The sequence below is a fragment of the Macrosteles quadrilineatus genome, unplaced genomic scaffold (genome assembly GCF_028750875.1).
Source record: "Macrosteles quadrilineatus isolate MER2022 unplaced genomic scaffold, UCM_ALF_1.0 Scaffold_6__1_contigs__length_79288215, whole genome shotgun sequence".
Classification (NCBI taxonomy): Eukaryota; Metazoa; Arthropoda; class Insecta; order Hemiptera; family Cicadellidae; genus Macrosteles; species Macrosteles quadrilineatus.
This window is the reverse complement of record NW_026542599.1, coordinates 6,176,995-6,204,811: the sequence shown is the minus strand read 5'-3', so window position 1 is coordinate 6,204,811 and position 27,817 is coordinate 6,176,995. Positions and strand designations below refer to the sequence as shown.

The window sequence follows — 27,817 nt, the reverse complement described above, 5'->3', positions numbered from 1 at the left end:
TTGTCTTGTTACTCTTATCAGTAGACGACTAGACCTGGCTCTGGCTAGTGGCAGTGCGGCAATTGCTCTGTTGTGTCTTTATTCTTAAAGGTCGTGAGCCAACTTAATTTTTAATTCTCATTTGAACATTTTAATTCCTCTGTAATAATAGATATAATAATATAAGAGTGTTTCTTTGGAAATAAATTATTCTTTTTTTTCTTTTGCCCCAACAAAAATTCGGGGACGGGGACCGGCAGACACCTAACAAAAATACCAAATGAATCAGTCTATAACATTAATCTTACTAGTTAAGTATTAAGTAACAATTTTTCAGACTTATTTTTAAAATGATTTTGGAGTAACCTACCTTGTTTTGGCTAGGTTCACAGTAGTAAAATATTTCACACACTGCTTACATCAAGACAAAAAACAAACCTCTAATCATTTGCAATGTCAAAACAAACAAATATAAAACAATTAAAGCTATATTTAATGCAAAGAATGTATTAAATAAGAACGCCTTCGTAAAGGAAACGCAACAGCAACGCGCTCCTGTATTGCGGGTATTGCATTGACTTTCTGCAGGCGTTTTTCGTATATGGATACTGACTCCCTCGTGAATCGAATCGTTTTTTGACCACCACTGAATCGAATCGCGATTCGATGCATCGAATCGAATCGAATCGAAATTTCGATGCATTTTCGATGCATCGCACACCCCTAGTAACAAGACTATAATTTTATTTATCAAACACTTATTCTTCACTCAACTTAACTTAACTTTATAATCCACATTCATGTGTTGGCGATGTACTGATCTAATCTAATCTTGTTTGGCCAATGATGTCGTAGTAAAAGGTCTGAAGTGTGGTTGAGTGATTTGTTCACTCCTGCATATATGATTAAAAAAATATTCTGAGGCTTGGATGAAGTTGGATGGAAAGGAATAAAATAGCGCTCATAGAAAAAAGTGTACAGTTTGGTGGAGTACTGTAAATTATTTATTTACGCTATAGCTGCATTGTTGGTTGGACGTGAGAATGACTATGGTGTGTTGGCAACAATGGGAGGTTTGTATTAATATAATATTCAGATGTTATGTAGCAGTGAACATGTGAGGAGCGCTCATTTTGTGATATGACTATTAAATAGTTCACTCAATTATTGTCATCCACAAACAAGGCTACACGAGGGACCATGATATTCAAACAAAGTTGCAAGTTGTGAAACTGTTTACAAATTATATTCAAAATAATTAATCGAGATATTTTGGTATTTGTTATCCAAACTGCTAAAAATTTAAATGTAAAGATAGTGTTGTAAATTTTCATAAAATAATCTAATTTCTCAACATTTTAGTAATTTGCCGCAGAGTTTTGATTGTCATGATATTTCCAGACACTACTTGGACTTCATCAACCACTTTGTGAAGCTGCACAGAGAGAAGTGTTCTGAGCTGGAGGAACAACAGTTGCATCTCAACGTAGGTCTGGGCAAGATAGCAGAGACCGTGGAGCAAGTGGAGGAAATGCAGAAGTCTCTTGCTGTCAAGTCTCAGGTGAGCCAACTGTAAAGAAACGTACAGGGTGTCCACAAAAGATTAGTGTAGTTTATTCTTAGTCATAGTGTAACTTTTAAACTTATTATGTTCTACCTGTGTTTGGTTGTATCAAGCACCTAATAAAGTTTAGCTGTACCCATAATTCCTTTACAAAACACTTATAAACATAATACAATCTTGTAGGAGTTGCAAGCGAAGAACGACGCCGCAAACGCCAAGTTGCGTCAGATGCTTCAAAACCAACAAGAGGCAGAGAAGAAGAAGGTGGAAAGTCAGGAGATTCAACGGCAGATTGACCAACAGAAGGTGGTGATTGCTGAGAAACAGAAGGTGGTGAGCGCAGACCTGGACAGAGTGGAGCCTGCGGTCATTGAGGCTCAACAAGGTGAGAGAAAATGTTGTAACATGGAGAAAAACTTTAATCCAAACAATAATCAGCTGTTGATGAACAGTGAATATCGTAGGAGTTGAAAAAAAACCTGAGTTTTGCAGTTAAAAATAGAGTTCTGATTCTCAATCGAGGTATTGTAAATACTTAATGACTTTAAATTCAACATCAATCGAGGTGAGATTGTAAATTTTCAATAATGTTAAGTTTGCAAACACCTGGTGCTATTGCTAAAATATACCAATTAAATGTTGATATAATTAAAATACTGCCAATAATTTTGATAGAATTTTTTTAAATTTCTGATACCACCTTAATTTCTGATAGAATTAAAGTTCTACCCTCCCTATTTAAACACCCTAAAAAATCTATGTAAATACAACTGTGAAAATCAGGAATAAACTATGAATTTCATTTCTATCACTGAGTGAAAACAATGAAAGATTGACAAAGCAAATTCTTACCGTGATCATCCACACCAACCAATCAATCAATCATGTTTATTAGCACATAACGCACAGAGTTTACAGATAAATGTACAGGTGTGTTGTCATTATTCTTATAAAATTTTTAAATAGCCCTTTCTTAAAAAAAATAAGTCTTAAAAGTATGTAGTAATAATAGTAAAAAATGTATAAACGTTTAAGAAACAGATTGCATAGCCTTACTGAAAAGTTAAATAATTGAAATGATAAAGTCTAGTTTAAAACTAAAATAAAACATATCTGTAAAACATAAAAATGCTCAACAGATTTATGATATTTTACCTACACAAGAATAAGTCTTCTTTACAGCCAATGATGCCTTAGTAAAAGGTTTGATGTGTGGTAGAGTGATACTATCATTCCTGCTCACATGATTTAAAAAACATTCTGAGGCTGAGCAATATTTTGAGGAAGAAAGAAAGTCCCCAAAATTTCCTACAACTCCCAGTGGTGCAGGTTCTTTGAACACATTGTGGTATTTAGCTCACTTCATTTTAGCGAATTTCCCTTTAGGGAAGTAGCTATTACCGTAGGTCTCATGGTAAGACCTAGGCCCGGGACCGATTTACTTTTTCATTTTGATGTCCCCAGAGGCAAAAAACACCATTCGTTCAAATTCATATATATATATATATGTGTCCGTGAACACGATAACTTGAGTAATTTTTATCCGATTTTGATGAAATTTGGTTTAAATGTGTAAGGCGGGATAAACTTGAATGAGTTCGCGAAACAGCATGACCGGACTATGGGAACGGGGGTTTATGGGGGGTTTTATGGGGTAAAAATAGGTTTTTCGCATTTTTGACCCTAAAAACAAAAAAAATCACAATTTCTTTCCAAACCATTTTGTAGAGCTTAAAAAAAAAAATAATTTAGTATATTGAAGCGTAATTATGTGCCTAATTGTTACGGAGAAAATTCAAAAAAATTTTAATTTTAAAATTCCCATGTTATTCTTATGGAGAATAAGTCAACTTTTGTAGTTTGCTTGTTTATGAACATATTTTGATCAAATTTGGAAAATACATTAATTTCTTACTAAACTACAGTACCTTTTAACATTTTACATAAAAAAAACTTTCTTACCCTCCCTGTTGCAGCAAACCTAAGTACTGGTTAAGCTAATTCTGTTTAAATAGGGAATACATTTTATATTTTTAAGGAGACATTTTAGTGTTAATCCAATCAGGTGAATGGAAATTCGCTAAGTTTGCAGGTTTGCTGCGGCGGGGGTATTTGTTATTGTGCTGTTAAGTTTGCCATTATGAAATAATCCATCCACTCCCATGCCCTGGCTTGCAGCGGTCAAGTCCATAAAAAAACAACACCTCGTTGAAGTAAGATCGATGGCCAACCCTCCCGCAATTGTCAAAACTACGCTGGAGTCCATTTGTCTGCTGCTCGGAGAGGGAACTTCATCTCCCGCTGACTGGAAGACTATCCGAAGTGTTATTATGAAAGAGAACTTCATCTCGACCATTGTGAACTTCAACACCGACGACATAACGTTGGTCACATTTCCAATGCTTGCATTCTACGCTATTTGCTGTTGAATCGATGTTTATTTTTAATTTAATTTTTTTCAGCTGATTAGCATTGTCATGTAATTGTGTAGGTGGTTTTGATGGCTGGACTGCTGCGTATTATAATTATTGTGGTCTTGTTGATGTTTATTTTTTTATTTGAATGTATTATGGTAGTAGATGTATTATTTTTTTCTATTGATGTAAAAGTTCTTAATTTGTTTATTTTCCTTACCTCAGGTGGAACAGGATAAAAATGTAGGGTTTGTTAATGTTTATCTTTCAGCTTTAATTTTTCCAGGAAATCATAAGAGATTTATTTTTAAAATTCAGTAGGCCTAAGTTTATTGTTTTTTTTTTTTTTTTTTTTTTTTTTTTTTTTTTTTTTTTTTTTTTTTTTTTTTACATTCCTGTCCCCAAGAATCAAAATATATGCATAGTTTACATTCCATGTCTGTGTTCAGTCCTGGAAAAATTAGCCAAAGGATAATTTGTTTTGGGTTTTATGACACATTATCAAATCCAATGTTAACGTTTTTAACAACCGAGAAATCTTTTTCTCATCATACATATTCACACATAACTTAATGAAAATTTAAATTTATTTTAAAAGCGCTATACTGCTACACCAGCTACGTAAAAACTTCAAACAAATTGGGATTTTATTATTCTAAACACTAAAATCCATTTAATGTACTATTAGTGTTATTTTTGTTTCTTCCATCAAATAACCTTTCCTTTCGCCTTCTAGAGAACAAGACATTTTTATTTCCACAATTACGGTTCTATTTTTCACACAAAAATCTACCAACTATTTCATTTTTATTCTTGTTTCCTCCCTAAGAGGCATTCTTTTTGCTTTTATTCCTTTGGGAATGTGACTCCAGTGCATGACGTTGTTTGCATGTCCGTGTAGCTGTGAAGGAGATTAAGAAGCAACAGTTGGTAGAGGTGAGGTCTATGGCTAACCCACCAGCCGTAGTCAAGATGGCGTTGGAATCCATCTGTCTACTGCTGGGAGAGAACGTGGCGGACTGGAAGGCAATCAGAACTGTGGTAATGAGGGAAAACTTCATCAACAGCATCGTAAACAACTTCTCCACGGAGAATATCACGTAAGTTTGACATGTCAGCTTACAACAGTTAAGAGACGTTTTGGTAAGTATTAATCAGAATGTTGTCTTGCATCAAATTGTTTAAATAATGTATAAAGCTTGTATAAGATTTTTATGAAAAAACTTTTTATTCTGTAAACTGTTGAATATCAAAATTACATTCACCGCATCAAACAAATTTAAGAAATTGTTTAAATAATGTATAAAGCTTGTATAAGATTTTTATGAAAAAACTTTTTATTCTGTAAACTGTTGAATATCAAAATTACATTCACCACTTCAAACTGATTAGAGTTAACAGTTTTTTATTTATTTTTTTATGTCCCACCTTGGCATTCTAGGACTCTAGTTCCCTGTTTTACACATTACTTCAGGATTTTATCCATGTGATAATGCCGTAACCCATGTACTAGCCTGAAGTCCAGGCTAGAACTAGCGTCCTAGAATGTGAAGGTGGGACATAAAAAAACTCTATAAACTCTAATCAGTTTGAAGTGTTGAATGTAATGTTGTGATATCCGAGATTTCTCAATAATATTTCAAATGAATCTCTATGTGCATGGGCTGATGTGTAATTTTGTGTATTTATTTAGTTTTTTTAAACTCATGTTTCATTATTTTGTTGTTATATAGCATATATTTATATCTTTATTGAGCTTTATACAAACACTAACCCCTTAAGCTTGCATGTTAATTTCTGAAATCAAAGTTTTAATATTTTAATCTTTTCTAAATATTTAAAGGCTTACGGTATTGATTTAATGCTTAGTAATAAGAAACTATTTAGATAGAAAATAAATTTGTTTTTGAATGTTTACTAAGTAATGGCTGAGAACTTTTAATTGGTAAAAAAATACTGTTTTCAAAGCCATTCGTTTTTAATGCCTCTTTAAATATTAAATGTGGGGTTGTTTTTGCAATATTTAACCATACTATATTAGAACCACTCAATATTAATATTTATCCCTCTGACTGTTGGATGACAAAAAAATATTATTTTTAGGAAGGGTTACAATTTTGTTACTGAAATATTATTAACAATAAATTATCAAGTTATTTATATTTGTTTTAATTACATCTTACTACATTAATTTATGTGACAGAACCAATTCCCCAAACCTGAGAAGCAAGTTTTGAGATTTAAGACCAAGTATTGAATCAATTAAGTGTTCATCTCCTATTCATGTTATTATGTCAGTGTCATTGTAATTTATTTCAGTGTTTGTTGTTCATACAAAACTGATATTTATGTCATCGTCAGGAGACTGATTTCCTCAGTTTTGATTGCATCATTTTATTATTACCTGTATTTTTTGTAACCTTAGTCAGGCAAGTAAAATAGTTTTTGCGTTTTATGTTCAATTCGAGTTTCAAATTTTGATTTATAAATTTTCTGTTTCGGCTTTGTTTTGTGATTAGCAATTTCCAGTTTCAACAACATCATACTGTCCAAGTTTACCAAGATTTTAATAGGAAATATACCGTTTTCATTATACCATACCAATATACCATTTTCTATGGCCAATGAAATCAAGTTGCACTATTTAATCTCACCATTGTCTCGCCATGTTACAGAGATGACGTCAGAGAGAAGATGCACACTCGCTATCTGAGCAATCCGGAGTATACGTTTGAGAAGGTCAACAGAGCGTCCATGGCTTGTGGTCCCATGGTGAAATGGGCAGTGGCACAGGTACAGTAACTGTGGGAACAATGTGTCAATGTTACTTCGTCTAGGACCTGGACAATTTGTTTATTCCTCTATTAATAATTATTTTTAGCTTATATCCTTTTATATATCTATTATCATGAATTTTAACACGATATATCCATTCATTATTAACCGAAGTAAAATCCAAGAAGGGAAAATCTGCCTCCTCCAATTTCTATTGTAAAAAGATGCTTAACAAGTGTTGTGTGCAATACTCATTAATCTTACTAACACCTTCAACAATTTCTACCCAAGCCAGACACCGTTTATTTGAGGTGGGCCCTGCATTCCAGCTAAGCCACACATTAGCAAACTCAATATGGATTGCACATGTAGGGGATTCGAACACGCACATGTAGGAAGACCTCATCGCTACACTCGTTAGTGCAACACCTTAGCCAACTTGGCTACCATGTCACCCTCAGCCGAACAGGTTGATTGTCACTATAAGCACACAACAACATTAGCGCTCGTATGTTGGATTCGATGTACTACTTGAAGGCCAGCAGGTTAGCATACTATCTGGCGGCAAAATGCTATGATGGGCTACACACGTAAGAGTCGTCGTCAATGGGTTAAACGGCTTAGCGGCTTAGAGTTAGCTTTATGAGGGGGACACAATTTTCTTTTAGATTTTATTTTAAGATAAATAACACAAGTATTTTCTTTAGTATTGTATAATGACTATCACTAAAGGATTTTACTTGGGGGATCGGCTGCTTGAAGAAGTTTTATAATATAATAACTTAGTTAAAAAGCCAATTAATCCACAAGAGTTTCGAAGCTTAAAAAATATTCCTCAAAGTATCAGACGCTCTCATCTGTGTTACATTCAGGTGAGTTACGCCGACATGCTGAAGAAGGTGGAACCGCTGAGGGAAGAGTTGCGATCGCTGCAGATGCAAGCCACGGAGAACCAGACGAAAGGTGAAGCGACGACGACACTGATAGCCAAACTGGAGGAGAGCATCGCAGCGTACAAGGAGGAATACAGACTACTGGTAGAGGAGGCGTCAATCATCAAGACGGACCTGGACTGTGTGAAGGCTAAGGTACGACGATAAAAATACAATCTATTTTGTGACTAGTTTCTTGGAAAGGAAAAATGGCTCAAGCAATTATTGTTCGTTCTTTGTAACTATTATATACAGTTTTTTTATGTTTTTGTGACCACTTAAACAAGAAGGAATTGCTATTTAAGAGTATTTTGTGCAGTAAATGCTGTGAGATAGTTAGACCTTCCACATGTTTGAGTATTCTTGCATGAGATCTCTTGAGACACGTAGATGTCATGAGGGTGGAAAGCTGAAAAATAGCTGTGTTGTATTTCCATGGAAGTTAAGCCTAGCCTCTCTAGCTTGTCTCACAGTAATATGTGTTTTACAGGTGGACAGATCCATCGCACTACTCAAGTCTCTAGGTATTGAGCGTGAGAGGTGGGAGGCGACCAGTGAGACGTTCAAGTCTCAGATGGCCACCATCATTGGAGACGTGCTGCTGTCCTCCGCCTACCTAGCCTACGCTGGGTACTTTGACCAACATGTGAGTGCGACATCAAACTGTAATCTGAATATACATTTACACGGTGCCTATCTTTGTAAAACTGTTGTATAGGCTACTTGTTTTGAACAAAAAAATTAGAAACTTGTGTTGTTTTAAAATGTTTGGTTATAGGCCATGCAAATATTACTAGGTAGATGATGGTTCATAACAGGATTGTGCAGTGTTTAGTCCCAAAATTTTATTTTCCCATAAAAAACTATATTTAATGTTCTGATTTTTTCCCCTAAACACAATTTTTAGAGGGGTTAGTTTGTAATATTTTAAAAAAGTGTGACTTTATGCTAATTGTTTTAGAATGAATTTATTTTATAAATATAGCCCTTAACCTTTAGGGCCTAGTGCTCTGTTATGTTTATGGTTCATTGTAAACCATAAACACTTAAACTTTGTTGGATTGAGTTGAAAATGTCTTTATTCCATATATAACCATACATTTATATAACTACTACAGCTCTGTTATGTTGGCAGTACCGACACAACCTGTTCTCCGCGTGGTGTCAGCACCTGACCCAGGCTGGCCTCAGTTTTCGCCCGGACATTGCTCTTACCGAGTACCTCAGCAACCCAGACGACAGGTTACGTTGGCAAGCAAACGCACTTCCTACAGACGACTTGTGTACTGAGAATGCTATCATGCTTAAGGTATTGTAAATCTACATTAGAAAGGCTTTATTGGTACAATAAGAGGAAATAATTTTGAGCATAATATACTTCATCACAATTATTGAAAAAATATTTATTTTTACAACTTTTAACCAGGCAAAGTGGCACTTTTTTAAACTTGAGATAAATGTTGACGTGTGATGCTTGGTAAGTACGGCAATTTATCAAGTTTCCAAAACGATACTTTCGTCCAATCCAAGGTTAGTAGACAAGCCCAGCCAAAGTTGGAAAATCACAAAAGATAAACCAATCAAATTTTAACTGTGAGGTATAGTAACAATTAATTAGTACGTACTAATAGAGGGTAGGCAAACATAATGATTTTTATACTTTGTTCTACTAATTTTTTTTATATTTTAGTAGGGATGGACGAGATTGGATTTTTAGTTTGAGACAAGACGAGACGAGATTTTTTATTTCTCATAAAATTTCGAGACGAGATCGAGACGGGATTTCCCTTCTCATACACAACGGGAAATGCACGTTCAAAATTTTTACCTGATTTTGTAACATTGTTAGATGACTGTTTAAATACAAAAATAATGATAATAGGCAAGAATATTTACAATCTTTTATTAAAAAACATCAGCATAACATTTTTTTATTAATCACGCCTAACTTATTAAAAAAGCCTACGATTAGGAAACATAGTGATATCAGTTAGGATAGAGTTAAATTTATCCTAAAATAAAATAAATCATAAAATAAAAGCAATATTAATTTTGATAAAATAGTTAGGTACTTGTTTTGACTTTTTATAGTAATAAAACATTCCTCACACTGCTTACACTTAACAAAACTTCTCAAATGTTATTAAAGTAATATTATTAAAATAATTAAAGTAATATTTACATTTAAAGAATTAATTAAATAAGAATGCCTTCGCAAAGGAAACGCAACTACAACACACTCCTGTATTGCGGGTATTGCATTGACTTTCTGCAGGCGTTTTAAATTTTTTTTTTTTTTTTTATTCTCGTCTTGATAAAAATCTCGGCCAAAAAGAAATCTCGTCTCGTGTAACGAGATTTAAAATTTCCCGAAATTTTGAGACTTGACCATCCCTATATTTTAGTTGTGTGTCCATAACGTATATCAATCAATGTAAAACTGAAACAAAGCACACATACCACACACAGTTACACCTGTTAATATTTAACATACAAATTGAAGTATTGTTGGGTATTGGTCAAACAAAAGGTTTAAACCATGTTAATAATTGTTAATCCCAAAGCAAAGACAGTATTCAAGTTTTACTTTGAGTGCATTTGTAATTTATCTACATTTTATCATTCAGAGATTCAACCGCTATCCGCTCATCATCGACCCGTCAGGTCAAGCTACGGAGTTCATCATGAACGAGTTCCGAGACCGCAAGATCACCAAAACGAGTTTCTTAAACGACTCTTTCCGCAAGAATTTGGAATCTGCTCTGCGTTTTGGAAACCCTCTTCTTGTGCAGGTATTGATGGTTTTTTTTAGTTAAGACTTTTTATAATAGGATTTTAATTAACAGATAGCAAAGTTTTTATCTATTTACAGAATGTCTTCATAAAATGACAGGACAAATGTCAATATTATGATACTAAAAACTTCAAAACCGAACAAAACAATTTTAACATTTCAAATATTCATTCAAAGAATAAAAACCTTTGTCTGCAACCATCCTTCACAATTTTTTTTTTTTAATTTGTTGGATTTCAGAAAATTTTTACATTTCTGGAAGTTGAAGTTTTTTAAATCTGGAACCAAGCTAGACAATTTTGGACCAATACACTGAAGTGATGCTTCAAACAGTTGTCAATAAACATATGGCTAAGAAGGCTTAATTAAGCTCCAATGTTTAGTGTTATTTTACATCAATTTTACACATTTTTGTACATCAAATCTGTGTGATCCTCCCTAAGAATGGAAGAATGGAAAAGACCATTTCAAGTATATAGTGATCTGATCTTAAAATGTTAAAACTTAAAATCCATAGAAGATGGTTTTAGATATCTTGGTGTATTTTTGGCTATAATTCTAATATCTTTCTTTTGAAGCCCAAAAATATTTTGGCATGCATTCCCGCACACAATAATTTCATTGGAGGAACTAACCACAACAATTTTGTTTGAAAGGACGTTGAAAACTACGACCCCATCCTGAACCCTGTGCTGAACCGAGAGCTGCGCCGTACTGGAGGGCGAGTGCTGATCACGTTGGGAGACCAAGACATCGATCTGTCACCCACATTCATCATCTTCCTGTCAACTCGAGACCCGACAGTGGAGTTTCCTCCGGACATCTGCTCCAGAGTCACGTTCGTCAACTTCACAGTGACACGGAGCTCGCTACAGTCCCAGTGTCTTAACCAGGTGCTCAAGGCGGAACGACCGGACATTGACGCGAAGAGATCTGATCTGCTCAAACTGCAAGGTATGTTAGATGCTACGTTTGGAAGAAGTTAGTTAAATGGTCCATGTACCTGTAATCAACAATGTTGCTATAGGGCGACTAGTTTTGACTGTACAGAATGTTCAGTAAGTAAAGTGCCAAACAACAGGAAATGGTTAAAAAGGTTAATCAAGAGAAAATCAAAATGATTTTATTTCCAAGAACGTTTTGTTTATCAGATATCCACTATTTTTTACACAAACAATCTATACCTTTATTTTTTTGAACTAATCTAGCCTATATAAAAATTGGCATAAAAAAAGTTTAAAGCTTTTCAAACCAATCCAATAAAATTTTTCAATCAAATCAAGTTTTAAAGTCAAATTTCATGAAATAGGTGAGTTCCACTTGCGACTTCGTCAGTTGGAGAAGTCTCTTCTGCAGGCCCTCAATGAAGCAAAGGGTAAAATTCTGGACGACGATTCAGTTATCACAACCTTGGAGACGTTGAAACAAGAAGCGGCTGATATCGGACTCAAAGTCGAAGAGACTGATAAGGTCATCGCTGAAATCGAAACAGTCTCTCAACAGTACAAACCTTTGTCTCAGGTTGGTGAACTTTTTGAATTAGTTTCATACTGTATTACTTCTTAACTGTAGGCATTATTAAAGTATTACTCAGGTTTGAATTGAAAATGTTTAGGCCTATTACATAAGAATAAGGGAGACAAAGGATATGATAAGCAGGCTTACCTTTAGAAATGTAGGCATCCCACTTCATTACAGAAACACTCAAGAAAACACAAAAGAAACACTGTATATTTCGAGGCCACTGGCACTTTCTCAACATTGAGAGTCACATTAGATACTTGGAGTCTTTCACTAGTCCACACCAATTAACCTTGAGCCATCCGATCTTCCATGTTATCCCACTGTCCATTTGGACAGTTGAGTTGAGTACAATTAAATTCTGTTCTGCTTCTGAGTGAGACAACCCCTTAAACAAGACACAAAGCACAAACATAACACAAACAAAGATACTGATCAAGGAGGATAGCAGCTAGCTTACCTTGAGGCCAAATAGAACATATAGAAGAGACACTGTGCATATAATATTTAGGGTCTTTGTTAAGTATTAAAAAAGTGGTAGCCTAGAGTTTTTTCTACGATTCAAAAGAAAAGGCCTAGAGCCTTTCTTTGAACAAAACTAATCTTAAAAGATACCTATCAGTTCTTATCAGTGCCTATCATACCAGTGACTGATCGGTATGATAGTGTTATCCTTGTTCATTACAGATTATGTCCGTGTTTTATGTATTTATTTATTTTGATGTTTGGATATGTTGCATGCTTTGACAATGTTCATCTGAAACAAAACTAGTCAGCACTGGCTGATGAAAACGGTTGACTGCAGGCAAAAGTAAGATAGCCTAATTAATCAACAATTACCATCACTAACAATTAAGTTTAAACATATATGACTGTTTGCAGGCTTGCAGCAACATGTACTTCACCATGGACAGTCTGAATCAGGTCCACTTCCTGTATCAGTATTCTCTCAAGTTCTTCTTGGACATCTTCAACTCTGTGTTGTTCAACAACAAACATCTCACAGACATCTCGGACTATAGTCAGCGTCTGGCGGTCATCACCAAGCAGCTGTTTAATGTAAGTGAAAATTGGTTTAGAAAACTACCCGTATTGTGACTTTGTAACAGTTGGAATGCACCGTAATACTCCAAAACCACATAATGAGCATTATGGATTCACTAGACAGAAAAGGAAACAGACGGGACATGAAAAGGAAAGCAAACGACAATGGCAGATTCTGGCAGTAAGGCCCATACTCATACTATACTATACAGGGCACGGAAAGGAAACTGGCAGGGACATTTTCTTTTGTTTACAGCACCTGTAACAAAAGGTACCAGGCATCTGAAGAATTCCTGATAGAGCACCTGAATGTTTCTGTCAGTGTCCCTTTTTGGTCTTCTTTCCTGTCTAGTTTTGTCCAAGTGGCTGTAGCTAAAAGCTAGATGGGGAAAAATACAACACACATCAAAAGAAAACACGACAGCTAGAAAATGTCAATTAAAAATTAAATGAAATAAAATGAGAAATTGTTTATTTACACCAGTTAGAGCCACATGGCTCTCTCTTACACTTAACCTTAATGCTTCTTTACCTTAATCGAATCATCGAATGCACTTTAAAGGATTCACTAAAAAACGTCTGCCCGTTTCGTTTTCATATTTCCTGTCAAGTGTAGCCTAACCTTTAGGTAGGTGTATTGGTTTGTTCATTCAGTGGACTGTGCCAAGCATCACTAATCTCACTGTCTTGTCCAGGTTTGTTATGAGCGTGTGGCTCGTGGGATGTTACACACTGATCACCTGGTGTTGGCTCTGCTGTTGTGTCGAATCCATCTGAAGGGTGTACCTGCTTGTTCATTCAGTGGACTGTGCCAAGCATCACTAATCTCACTGTTTTGTCCAGGTTTGTTATGAGCGTGTGGCTCGTGGGATGTTACACACTGATCACCTGGTGTTGGCTCTGCTGTTGTGTCGAATCCATCTGAAGGGTGTACCTGCTTGTTCATTCAGTGGACTGTGCCAAGCATCACTAATCTCACTGTTTTGTCCAGGTTTGTTATGAGCGTGTGGCTCGTGGGATGTTACACACTGATCACCTGGTGTTGGCTCTGCTGTTGTGTCGAATCCATCTGAAGGGTGTACCTGCTTGTTCATACAGTGGACTGTGCCAAGCATCACCAATCTCACTGTTTTGTCCAGGTTTGTTATGAGCGTGTGGCTCGTGGGATGTTACACACTGATCACCTGGTGTTGGCTCTGCTGTTGTGTCGAATCCATCTGAAGGGTGTACCTGCTTGTTCATTCAGTGGACTGTGCCAAGCATCACCAATCTCACTGTTTTGTCCAGGTTTGTTATGAGCGTGTGGCTCGTGGGATGTTACACACTGATCACCTGGTATTGGCTCTGCTGTTGTGTCGAATCCATCTGAAGGGTGTACCGTCAGAGCCATCCCTAGACCAGGAGTTCCACTTCTTCCTGAGAGGCAAAGAGGGTGTCACAGGCAATGAGCAGGTTCCCAGCATCGACGGCCTCACTCAGGAACAGGCTGAAGCGATGCTGCGGCTTTCCACAAGGTCAGTTTAAGTGTTTGGAAATTAATCAGTTGGATTTAGAATCTAGATATAGGTTAACTCTTAAAACTAAAATGTGGTGGTCCTAATTCGATACTTGATACTGCTTTGTTGTGAGAACCTAATGTAAAATCAACTTTTATCTTGTACAGGATGCCAGCTTTTCGAGGGATGCAGAAGAAGATAGACGAGATGCCAGAGTTTGGTGCTTGGCTACAACAAGGAACCCCGGAGCAAGCAGTGCCTAGGCTGTGGCAGGAGGAGAAGCCATTGACAGCTGTACAGACGGCCATGCATCAGCTGCTGGTCATACAGGTGGGTCCAATCATGGTGTAGCCTATCTAGATATGAGCTGTGGAGGAGGTAATACACTTTGACGAAACTCTATGAGGAACTTCTCTTGGAATCCTTCCAAGAGAGCTAAAAGAAGTAACAAGTAACCCTTCATAAGCTAAAGAAGGAATTACATCTTCATGAGTTTCAGAAAGGAATACTACTGAGCTCTAGGAGAAATCCTTTTTATGAGGTCCAAAAAGAGAATACTCTTCTATTAAACCTAATCCTTTCCATGGGATCTGGGAGGAAATTCTTTTCCATAAGCTCTTGGAATTGATATTTGTTGCTTAGCAGAATCTTTCTGAATAATAATTAATTCAAGATTCATCATTCACTTACGTTAGTTAGCCTTTAAAATACGCACCCTGGATAGTTAGCCTCAGTTAATCCAATCTACAATATTAAAAGGTTAACTTGTGTAAACTCACCTGAGTTTAGGAAATTTATGATTTTACCATCATTTTTAATTGCTACTTTGTATTTCAAGAACCTTTTTCAGTAACCATTCAGGAACAAATAATGGTGAAAGAAAACCGTTTGTAGATGATTGCTTTCTAAACACACATATTCCAACACAACAAATTTATACATTTAAAACATTAAATTAAGTGTGGCTACTTATGTGAGTGTTGGTTGTTTGCAGGCGTTCCGGCCAGACAGAGTAATGGCTGCCGGACATGTATTTGTGTCTGAAGTTCTCGGGGAACATTTCACTCAAGCAGCCGAGCGGGAACTGGACCTTGGGGATATTGGTTAGTGGTTGTTGATATTCTACCATAATAGTTCAAACAACTGAAGGAGAAAATGTAATTTTGTAGCAAATTGTGTGAGTGACTCATAATGTGTCATTTAACAATGACTCATTCTTTTGGAATGAGAGGTTGGATTTAGCTGATTCACATAAATGGGATTCCTAGCTCAGTATCCTAAGTCAGTGGTACCATGTAAAGATAAGTCTATGTGTTTGAAAGATCTCTCACCAGTTGTATTGCGTACAGTGGAGACAGAGATCAGTGCGGGAGTGCCAGTGCTGCTGTGTTCAGTGCCTGGGTTTGACGCTAGCTCTCGTGTGGACGACCTGGCCGCAGAGAAGAGTAAACAGATCGCAAGCATTGCCATCGGCTCTGCGGAGGGCTTCAACCAGGCGGACAGTGTGATCAACGTGGCTGTCAGATCTGGCAAGTGAGTGTCTTCGTTATCAATATTTTATTATTATCATCTACTGTATTTACTTGATAAATCAAGGATTTTCTCTACAATATTCACCCGTCCTATTAAACCGATGTTTGCGTTTGACCGGTCATATTTAAGTGTATGATCTAGCGGACAAATGAAAGTTAAACTAGCCTTTGATTTTTTTCTAGAGGACCCTATGGAAAGACCCCAACACTTGGCTTTCCAACTTTCTTTATACTGGCTTTTAATGTAAATTGTAATTTGACAACTGGTCGCCTCCCGATTAATTTTTCAACCACTGTCAAACCGTGAAAAATGTATGTACAAAGCTTAATAAAATGAACTTGAAACAGGCTACTTTTATAGATAGATATATTTTAGCCTGATTAATAGGGGTGTGCGAATAGTGATTTTCAACCTCGAGCCGAGCCGAGCCGAGCTTTTTAAAAAATGTTCGAGCTCGAGCTTTTTTGAGCCGAGCTTTTCCTAGCGGAACCTTATCTTAATTATTAAACTTTTTTTCTTAAAAAAGTGCATAATAATAATAATGTTCAGTCAATTTTTAAATAAACACAATGTTATTTTAATATGTTTAAAATCATTGAGAATTGTCAAGACATCAAATAGTAGATAATCACGATAAGAACTGAACTGAACTAAATGAAGATGCAAGAAATAAAAGGATATCGATTGAAGGCCTGAAGAGATATGCAGTGCAGACTGAGACAATCAGATTGTCTTTCATAACAGAACAGCAACTCGACCTTGAATGACGACAAAACAACTAGCAAGTCGATTACATATGTATATTGTAACTACTATGAATATTTAATTCTATTTTGTATAAATAAATACAAAATAAATTTAAAAACACGTGATTATTCTTGTTGTTTTCCATGCACAAAATATTTTTGTTTTATGAATCCTATTAATCAAAAAAGAACATGGTTGGTTTGGATCCAAAAAGGTGGAGAGACAAGTTTTACTTATATATTAAAAATGATATAATTGACATATAGAGGAAATAGACCAAAGCACTAGAATTAATAGAATAACACACAAAGTAAACAAGAAATGAAATGCAGAACACGATGATTTAACACTGTCACTCAATTTTGTTATCTAGAAGGGTCGGCGAACTAATCAATAAATAGCCAAAACCAGTTTCCTCCCCTTCACACAGTCTCACCGCCCCCCTCCCCCCCAATCCGGGTGGCCCAACACTTTGTCCTTGAAACACCCTTGCGTCTGAAACAATAAACCCTTACACCCTCGTTGCTGTTTTGACAACAGGTTTATGAATGCGATCACTATTTTTCATTTCCAGAATTAACTATCAATTATTATTTATTTGCAAGATACAAATAGGAAACTACATCACATTATGGTATTCAATGACCCATGTACTTACTTACTTACTGCTGTGGCCACTGGTACCCTAGATGGTACTTGGCCTCCCCAACACACTGCCTCCATAGGTCTCTGCTTCTTGCATCTTCCTTCCTTCTCCCTAGCTTCCTCAGGTCTTTCTCCACTTGGTCGAACCATCTAAGTTTCGGTCTTCCAAGGGGTCTTCTACCTTCTGGGTTATTCCTCAAGATGTTCTTTGATAGGGAGTTGTCATCTTTTCTTAGAATATGCCCTGCCCATCTCAGTCTTCTGCTCCGTACCTCAGCGACAATATCCGGATCCTTAAATAATTCTCTAAGTTCCCAATTATGTCTCGATCTCCATTGTCCATCCTCAAAAATCGGTCCGTACACTTTCCTCAAAATCTTGTTCTCAAATACAATAGCTTTCCTTTCTGATTTCTTGCTTAAGATCCAATTTTCTGAACCATACAGGTTCAGTTTAATTCATTTAATAGAATTAAATTCAATGACCCATGTACTATCAAAAATTAATAACTCATTACTTATTTTTATAATAAAAAGCACTCATTACAGCACGCGCCACTTATTGATATATATATATAATCCTCAAAGTAACTGTTACTTTATAAAAAATAAAATAGGTACAAAATTGTGTGGCCAGTCAAACTTTATAGGCCTAAACAAACATTTTATTCTATAAAATACAGATGGTAAATAGGGGTTGGTTTAAAGGAAATAAAATACAAAACATATTAATTAATTATTTTGATAAACATTAGAAAGGTTATGGGATTGATTGAACTAAAATAACCGCAGGGAAACTTATAAGTAGAAAAGTCGTCAAACACAATCTGTTTAATCAGTACATTGTTAGAGAGAGAGAGAAAGAGAGATAGCAGATAAGGAAGTTTGATGATAAGGAGTTTGATAAGGAATCTGAAAAAGTAAACAAACAAGGAACAACGACACGACGATACTCGTTTACAGCCTTATTGTCTCGCCCACTACATTTGCACACGTGACCACTTTTTGTTTCTTCCTTATCTTTCATCCGTCCCAAAATAGAATTCCTGAAATAGTTTGTTGGTATAATCTCCCCTCCCACACAAGGCGCAGTGCTCAGTGCGCACTGTAGGTTGCCACGGCAACCGTGTGTCGTCATAGCGACTTAGCCAATCACGCACTCGCACTGCGTCGCATATTACGATACGAATAGTTGTGTTAGAAAGACAACGCGATAGGTGGTAGTTTCCTCAAAATTACGATCGATAATCATTTCATTGCGTCTTGACTGAGCTGAGGTTCGTGCTTATCAAGACACAATTATGAAACGGAGGAGAGTAAATTTAAATGAAAGTTAGTTCCTTATTTATTAATTTAATTTTTATTTGCTAGTTCAATAAGTATTCGGCTCGAACATTTCGAACTTTTTGAAATCACGAGCCGAGCCGAATAGCGTCCTATTCGGCTCGAAAAAGCTCGATGTTCGAATACTCGCACACCCCTACTGATTAAATTAGGTAAATCTCTCTTCATGGTATAAATCTACAATCAAATTTTTTTTGTAAATTAGTAGTGATAATTAGGTACATTGGTATTACAGTAGACTCTCGCTCATCCGGATCGGCCTTGTCCAGACTTCTGGTAGGCCGGATCGGCAATTTTGATTTTTTTTAGCTGCTCAGTACACTAGAAGTCCGATTACCTGAGCTAAACGGGACTGAGACTACCTCGAATAAACAAAAAAATCGGATAACACGACGGTAAAAATTATTATTGGTGGAAGTGCATATGCCCGGCTATCAATACTGTGGACCTAGAACAAAATTGAAAAAAAAAACAGCTATATACAGTACTGTGTATTTGCTTGACTCTCGATAGTCTGGATTTTTCGTAATCCGGACCGGACGTCCGCCTCATTAGTCCGGATGAGCGAGAGTCTACTGTATACGGAGGCCCCCCTCATACAGCGCACTGCTGCGATTATGTTAGGTTGGGTTATCATAAATAGAAAGTATGACTCATCTGGTATAGTTTGATAAATCCAGGAAAGTCCTACAAACATATTTATGATAACACAACCTAACATAACCGCCGCAGCGCGCTGTAAAATATGTGGTCTCCGTATAATACCAAACAAAGTACTGTTAATTATCTAACAATTGTTTTAAATATTCATATTATTTTTATTATCTTATGATTATATTTTCTTAGTTGTTTATGTGTTTGTTAAATATACTACCTGAGTAAGAAAGAGTCCCTTTAAAAAACTCTCCACTATACCCAAAAATAAAAACATTTAGCTGCCACTGACAGCGTTTTCAGGTCTGAAAATATCTTTCCTCAACTTGTACCTTCCTTGGTTGAAGAAAAGATAAACTGAAAACTCTTAAAAAACTAAACTTAATTAATTTATAAAGTTACTGATGAAAAATAATAAGTTCAAAGAGGTGTAATAAATGATCCCGAGATACTGTAGCAAATGTGTTCCTTTTCCTACAGGTGGGTGTTACTGAAGAACGTGCACCTGGCGCCTCATTGGCTGGTACAGTTAGAGAAGAAGCTGCACAGTCTACAACCTCATGCTAACTTCCGTCTGTTCCTCACCATGGAGATCAACCCCAAGCTGCCCGTCAACTTGCTGAGAGCTGGTCGCATCTTTGTAGTTGAACCTCCTCCTGGCATCAGGGCGAACCTGCTGCGAACATTCAGTACGGTACGTGTCAGCGATGGTCGAATACAGGAATTGGCAATCTCAAAACAAAAAAATTAAAACATCCAATCCTTGATCCTAAATATCGATATCCAAACAAAACTTGGTTAAGGATACAAATAATATAGACAGGGGTTATAATTAAATATTTATCATGCATTCAAAACTGAAAGAAATTTGACTTCTGACCATCAACATGACACATGAAACATCATAAAACGTCATTCATGAAACATGAATATGTAACTAATACACTTTAAATGTAAAAAAAACTTTTTTACTAAGATCTAAGAACAACACTAAATTAGATTACTGTTCAGTTTTGACACGCCACCAGTTTTTATTACAAATACAAATTTGTTCAATGTATGTTGTGTATCTGTAGCGAGACCTTCTCTAAATAAAAATAATATTTTAAAACTAGAAGTAAGGACTTTATGGGTTTCACTCTTAACTAGGCCTACAATATCCAAGGTCTTTGTACTAGTTAAAAATTTTAAGCTGTAATTTTATAAACCAATTATTGATTATACGAAGGTCAAAACTATATCTGTCAAGCAAAATTGAGGTAGTATAATTGTACAAATGAGTCCATAAATAAACAATGTTGAACAAAGTCAAATGAATACTTTAATAACTAAAATCAAATATACACTACATTTATTTAAAAAACTTGTTATATTTATACAAAGAAACAATTTCAACACTAAAAGTTCAGTGAATAATTCAATTTTTCTTTGCAAAATGTTATGTTTGTTGTATTTTAAATTTTGATACAATATTTTAAGCGAAATAGACAAAACTGTCTGTATTGAACCAATTAATTGTGACTTGACATTTATATGAGCTTTCAAAATATTTGTTTGCGATATACACATCACTTTGCTCAGTTTTGTAGGTTATCATTGATTCTAGGCCTATATTGTCTTGTATCCCTACACAGTACGAGTGTCGATCCATTTGATTGTTTTTAATAAAATTTTGGTTTCATTGTAGGTTCCTGCGTCTCGCATGATGAAGGCGCCCAATGAGCGAGCTCGCCTATACTTCCTGCTAGCTTGGTTCCACGCTATCGTACAGGAGCGACTACGCTACGTACCACTCGGATGGGCCAAGTATTACGAGTTTAACGAGAGTGACCTTCGAGTGGCTTGTGATACTCTGGATACCTGGATAGACACAATTGCAATGGTAGGCTGTGATGTAGTTTTATATTTGCAATATTTTTGTGCTAATTCTTCATTCACTACTTGTTAAATTGTTTTTTTTTATTATTTAAATCAACTACTATTCCTACAAACCAGAGAACGCATAGCGATTAAATTATTCAATTTTTTAGTTAATTTTGTTGTTATCAGCCAGATAAAATACATTAACCTTTATCATCTGATCCTTTTGTCTACCTATTTAAAAATTGACTTCTTTAGCCAGTTATATTTAAGGTCAATTAATCAAATGTGTTTACTTTCACAGAATAGTTGTAATAGGATGCTTTTCTTTTTCTTCTGCCACCGACGTATTTGTTAAGTTTGAGTATTAATTAAAAATAGGTATTTACCTTCGTCTACAACTCAAACTGTTGTAACTTGAGTTACGGCCGTTTCTGCATTATAATGCCATCGTCAGACGTGGAACATTCAGTTGAAGGAAAATGTTGACTAAGGAAAATACCTATTTTTAATTACTCAGCTCAGGGGATAAAAATTGATTTTAATTTAGCATTAAACTTTTCTGAATATGGTTAAATGACTCAGAGAATGTGTTTGTCTGCAGGGCCGCAACAATCTGCCCCCAGCCAAGGTGCCGTGGGACGCACTAGTGACACTGTTGTCTCAGTCTATCTACGGAGGCAAGATAGACAATGACTTTGACCAGAGACTGCTACTGTCCTTCCTCTCTAAACTGTTCACTGCTCGGAGCTTCGAGGCAGACTTTGCTCTGGTGGCCAACCTGGACGGCAGTGGCAGGTGTGTGTAATAGCTCATATTGTTGCTTAAAGTATAAGTAAAAAAAATCAATGGTTACATAGTTGGTTTGTGAAATATTGTACATCATTATATCTCATGCAATCGGTGAATCTAAATTCCTTCATGCAATCTTCGCGGATGCGTTGTACAATCGCAATGATAAAAGCTAACAAAATGACATGACTTGAGCTTTTTGTGAAAATTGTCCTGGGTTTAAAACTTTTGTGGACCTTTACTAATTGGCAGAACGATTTTCATCCTCACTGGAAAACCATTCAACTATCGGCTTCGTTCACTCCTCATGAATGTTGCAACGCTTCCCCTGTCAGATTTCTGTAACCAAAAAATTGTAGTTTATATTTCAATCCCATCCTGTGACAATGTAGAATCAATACCTTAGCTCATTGTACTAAACTGTTTGAAAGACGATGATTCCACTTGCATTTTAATTGTTGTATGCACTAACTCTCTTTGGCATTCTATGTTGCAGACACATTACAATGCCAGATGGAGCAAAGAGAGGAGATTTCCTCCATTGGATAGAGAACTTGGCAGACAGACAGACACCTTCATGGTTGGGATTGCCGAACAACGCTGAGAAAGTGCTACTCACCACTAGGGGTTAGTAATAATACCTGTGCCTAGTGAAGAGGATATTTTGATTGTCTCGTAATCGAAAAATTGGATCCAGCTTTATTGGATCATGGGTTCTTAGTTTCTAAACTGATTAAATTTAAAATGCATCTGCCCTGAAAAGAGACATTTTGAAAGTTGAGATATTAGGGTGTCTACATATTTTAAATGTCTTTAACAAATTGTTTTAAAGCTTTTTGTTACACGTTAATTGGAAATTTGGTTCTTAAGCTATTCTGACTTAAACAATCTGGGACCAGGGCTTAAAAGTGGTTATCTTGTCAAATGTGGCACAAACTTTGAGTGGGGCTAAACCACCCAACAAAAGTGAAAAATTACAATTAGACGTTACAAATTTTGTTTAAGAAGATAAATTGTAATTTTCATAAAAGAATTTCAAAAATTCTAGTGATCTTGTCACTTTGAAATTAAATTACATTTACTTAGAGAAAATTTTAGTCTATTCAAAATAGGTATATAAATTTCTGAGTTTAACAACGATTTTCTTGTACCCATTTATTCCATGTTAATATCATGTCCCCTTTGACCGGTTCATCAGTTCAGTACCTTTATTTGTTTTAAATCACCTTCTGCAGCAGATTAGGCCAACCTACACTTATGCCTAAGCATGCTAAAAGCCACAGTGGCAGCATACCCGAGTACTTGACAAAACTACTAAGCTCATTGCTAGAGATCCCTCGAGCCCAACAAGCCTCAAGGAAGACATTATTGCATGATTGTTGTGCAGGAACTGACTTGGTGAGCAAGCTACTGAAGATGCAGCAGCTGGAAGATGAAGATGAGTTGGCGTATGTGAGTGAAGATGCTGTGAGGCTGGATACACCCAGTCTGGACCAAGCCACTGACGGCAGACCTGCATGGATGAGGACTCTACACAACTCAGCACAGACTTGGCTGCAGCTGCTGCCCAACAACTTGCAGGTAACCACCCACTGAAAGACAGTTTAAAATTCAGATGATACATGATTAAGATGAGTTAGATGATTAACACATATGGTACAGAGTGCGCACTCAAATATGAAAACTTAATAACCAGGCCCCACTTTGTGTTTGTATATGGGCTGATTGGGATATAGCCCAGCCAAAGATTAAGGAGTGCTAAATTGCCATGTTTCAGTACAGTACAGTGTATCTAAATCTAAATCACAGCCTAAATCAGGGTTGCGGCGTAGTACACCACTCTGATCAAAGTTTCAGATTCCTAAAATATAAATTAGGCGAGTGACATAATAATAAATGTCCATTAAAACACCCAATTTTTTTTAACTAGGCCTACTTTAATCTTTAATTATTGTAAATAGTCCTTTTCAGGTAATTTTTTAAACTTTCTGGGACAGAGGTGACCCCTCTTTCTGCAGGGGAGTATTTGGTAGAGGGGGGCGCCATAGCTGGAAAACCGTGATAACAACTAATTGTCAACTGTGATAACAACTTGATTATGCCATGGATTATTTTGCTAAAAATGCCTTGAAATAGGATTGTAAAGCAATGGGTGAGCGGGTACAGTACAAGGGTGAACTGTACTGATATCGCTGCCTTGGGCCCAAAGTAGCCTACGTGGCGTTACCAACTGAGCCTCTGTTTCACCCGAACTGTCTTGATAACTGAGACATTGGATTCAATACTGATTCCAGAATCTCCTGTTATCACAGCAACAGTTAATTTCCGACCATGCAACCTTTGCAGACAGATTACAATACAATAGTCCTGTTATTCAATTTTTACCAAGAAAACGAGACTGAAATTTTTTGAAATTTCAAAACTAACTTTTAAATATTCAGTTAAATTTAAAGTGCAAAAATAATTCTTGCTCATAAATAAATCATATAAAGTTTAAAACCCATTCTGTTAATTACTAAACCTTTCTAGTAGGCCTAAATCTTAAACCACATAGTTTTTTTTTCATTGTTGGACATTCTTAACTACCCAGGTTGGTCTCCACAATTAATGTGCACCAGAAAATTACATTTTGCCTATTTAGATTGATTAGTTAATGAAAACTCAGCTGTTAGGGAGATCTGGTATTGACCTTAAAATAGTTGTGTTTAGCTACTCTCTGTTCACCAAATTTAGGGTTGTAGGGTAAGCAATTCCATCCCCTCCACCTACATACTCTAACATACATTAAGAAAAAAAGTAGTAAGGGGACCCTGAAAAAACTTTTCCTCAAACTGTGTAAATTTTGTGAATAAACTATAATTAAGTCTACATTTAATTTGAATGTAGGAAATATTCTTAGTTTAATCAGTAGGCCTACAAAACAATAATGTATGTTGATGCTGTCAGTTTTGGTGTTTACTCATAGGAATGATAGATTGAAGAACTTTGGGGATGTGTTGTCAATATACGTATAATTATGATGATGTTTCAGACCCTGAGACGTACGGTGGAAAACATCAAAGATCCGTTGTACCGATACTTTGAAAGGGAAGTGAACTCTGGCGCAAAACTGCTCAGAGATGTCATTCATGATTTGGAGGATGTGGTGGCGATTTGTCAAGGAGAGAAGAAGCAGACAAACTACCACAGAGCTATGCTGAGCGATCTTGTGAAAGGCATTCTGCCGGCGAGCTGGAGAAGGTAATAGTGATATTATTATGTGAAGTATACAATACCTTATAATAGTTTGAAAATATTGATATTCAAATAATCAATCAATGTGTTCATACAAAACGCGTAGACAACAATGCTTCAATGCATAGCAGCTCATTGGTAATGAAGTAGGGGAAGCAAGGGCTGCCAATTTATGAGCTTGTTTTGTCTGTAAACAGTAAACAGTGACTCCCCTGTATTTTCACCAGTTCAATGCGTCATCTCCCAGAATTCAAGTTTTGACATTTCATCGCTTGATTAACCCCTTCGCTTAAACTTATTTTTACACCTAACCGGGCCAAAAAAATGAATTATTTCTGTGTAATTTTACACAATTTACAATATTTTTACCTGCACTCAGAATTTTGTATTTGTATATCAAATACTGTTATTTTTCTAATCAGAATTGAATTTAGATTAAAAAAAACAAACATTTTATTGGTTACAAGTATTTTTATTATTTTTTTATACCATATAATACAAAAAAAAAATTTTAAAATTTTTTTTATTTTTGCCTTTTTAAAAAATTTTTGACTATAAAAGTTAAAAATATCTTACTGTTCTGCCTTAAAATACTGATTGACATGTTGTAGACTCAAAAAGATATCAAGCAAAGTTCAACTTAGTATGATATGTCTTGAAACATTCGGGTAGGTGAAGCGCAACAAGGCACATTTCGCACTCCCACCGACTGTCACTACGCTTCCCTTGTGCACTACAAACTTTACAGCGTCTTGATGGGTTTTGCTTTACTTCATTAGGTGGGATTTGTCTTGGGAAATGACCCCAAGAAGCTGCTTGAAGCCGTAGAGGGGTTTCAGATGTTGATGGCCGCCCTCTTCGTTTGTAGGCCGGTAGTTGTCTGGTCTGGAACACTTGCTCCGTAAATTTACTTTTGAATTCAGCAAATCCTATCTTCTTCTGGGTGATTTTTTTAAAAACAACATAAGAGTTGAAGAGAGCTATGTCCAAAATGTAAAAAAAAATCTTCTTATACCCTTTAGCATATCTCCTCATCGTAGGAAAAGAAGCGAGCTGTTGGTCTTCTCGGTCGATACCGCCCATCGAGCTGTTGTAATAGAGGATGGGTTCAGGCTTGGTAATCACCTCACCGCTGACTCTGTCTCTCTTTCCAGTTGTTTTTTTGTCTCCCTTACTGTGGAAAGTAGACAAGACACACACTTCTTTCTTGTCCTGCCATCTAAGGGCCATCATGTCGTGGCTAAACGCAACTTCATACTCACCGACATCAAGTTTTCCACTTTTGAAGCTGTCAGGCATATTTGTCCTCCAAGAGTTCACCGTGCCGATCACATTGAAACCAATATGTTTCAATCTATAGTAGAGGAGAGGTGAGGAATACCAGTTGTCAATTGTGAGGGTATGACCATTACCGGAACATTCCTTGACCATTTCAATGACTATGGCCTCGCTCACCAAAAGTTTATCATCCTCAGCAGTGTCTCCACCCCCTTCTTCCACTGTTTCGCCTTGTTTCACTTCAGCACCGGTGTATATTTTAAATTTTGTACAGTATCCACTGCTTGACTCACAACATTTGTAAAATTTGATTCCGAACCTGGCTCTTTTCTTGGGGTTGAATTGCACATACCCCAACCTCCCACGAAATTTCATCAAGCTTTCATCTACTGCAATGTTTTCATCGGCCAAATATAACCGTGAAAACTTTTGATTCATGTAATCAATGACATACCTCAGTTTCCACAGTTTGTCATTCTGAGGCTTATTTTTATTATCACAAATATGGAACATTGTTGATAAGAGCAAAAACCTACGAAAAGGCATAACTTTTCGAAAAAACGGAGTCTCAGTAGTAGCAGTAGGGGCCCAATACGATTGAATGGTCCTTTTCTTCACAAGTGACATCAAAACACATAGACTGTAAAAACATGCCATTTCATCAGGAGTTGTTTCAAACCATTCAGAGAGTAACTGTTTATCTTTACCACTTGCATTATTTTTTTCAATTGTCTCTTCGGCGTATTTGTTCGTTTCTGTAGAAACATGTTGCCAAAAATCATCCTCGACAAACGCGTTGAATACTTCAACTTCAGATGGAGAAGGGCCTAAATTTCTTGCTAAGCTTGCCCTGACACCAGGACAGCCTGTAAAAGGTATTTTGAAAATACTATTGTCTTCTATGGTGTTGGTCCATTTCCAACCTTGTTTTTTCTTTTTCTTAGCTGTTTTAGGTTGGCCCTTAGAACGTTTAGTAGGCTTAGGTAGCACTAAACTAGGATTTTTTCCTTTAGGCCTACCTCGTTTACTTCCCCTTCCCCTTGATCTACCAATAGTTGCACCTCTACTATACTCAGGTACTTGACAAGGAATGGTTTCAATAAAACTAGGGTCATCAGCCTCAGCCTCCTCACTGGGTGTAGGAGATAGTGCAGGTGCAATTACCCTACCTCGGTAAATTTTTTCCATAAATCCAACAGGGTTTTCATCATC

The 27,817-nt window shown here is 36.3% G+C and overlaps 1 protein-coding gene across 3 annotated transcripts in view; it reads left to right on the top strand.

The window, feature by feature from the left end:
* LOC128996500 (dynein heavy chain, cytoplasmic-like) overlaps positions 1–27,817 on the top strand; it is a 110,787-nt gene that overhangs the window by 75,836 nt on the left and 7,134 nt on the right. For all 3 annotated transcript variants that reach the window (XM_054421876.1, XM_054421875.1, XM_054421874.1), the window contains 21 exons: positions 1,381–1,540; positions 1,727–1,928; positions 4,859–5,057; positions 6,633–6,750; positions 7,605–7,820; positions 8,155–8,310; positions 8,800–8,973; positions 10,292–10,456; positions 11,115–11,412; positions 11,768–11,979; positions 12,862–13,038; positions 14,311–14,537; positions 14,687–14,849; positions 15,514–15,622; positions 15,869–16,052; positions 19,922–20,135; positions 21,129–21,323; positions 21,906–22,099; positions 22,590–22,720; positions 23,481–23,674; positions 25,125–25,333. In XM_054421876.1, the coding sequence (XP_054277851.1) occupies positions 1,381–1,540; positions 1,727–1,928; positions 4,859–5,057; positions 6,633–6,750; positions 7,605–7,820; positions 8,155–8,310; positions 8,800–8,973; positions 10,292–10,456; positions 11,115–11,412; positions 11,768–11,979; positions 12,862–13,038; positions 14,311–14,537; positions 14,687–14,849; positions 15,514–15,622; positions 15,869–16,052; positions 19,922–20,135; positions 21,129–21,323; positions 21,906–22,099; positions 22,590–22,720; positions 23,481–23,674; positions 25,125–25,333 (3,897 nt within the window). The remainder of the gene's footprint in view (positions 1–1,380; positions 1,541–1,726; positions 1,929–4,858; positions 5,058–6,632; positions 6,751–7,604; positions 7,821–8,154; positions 8,311–8,799; positions 8,974–10,291; positions 10,457–11,114; positions 11,413–11,767; positions 11,980–12,861; positions 13,039–14,310; positions 14,538–14,686; positions 14,850–15,513; positions 15,623–15,868; positions 16,053–19,921; positions 20,136–21,128; positions 21,324–21,905; positions 22,100–22,589; positions 22,721–23,480; positions 23,675–25,124; positions 25,334–27,817) is intronic.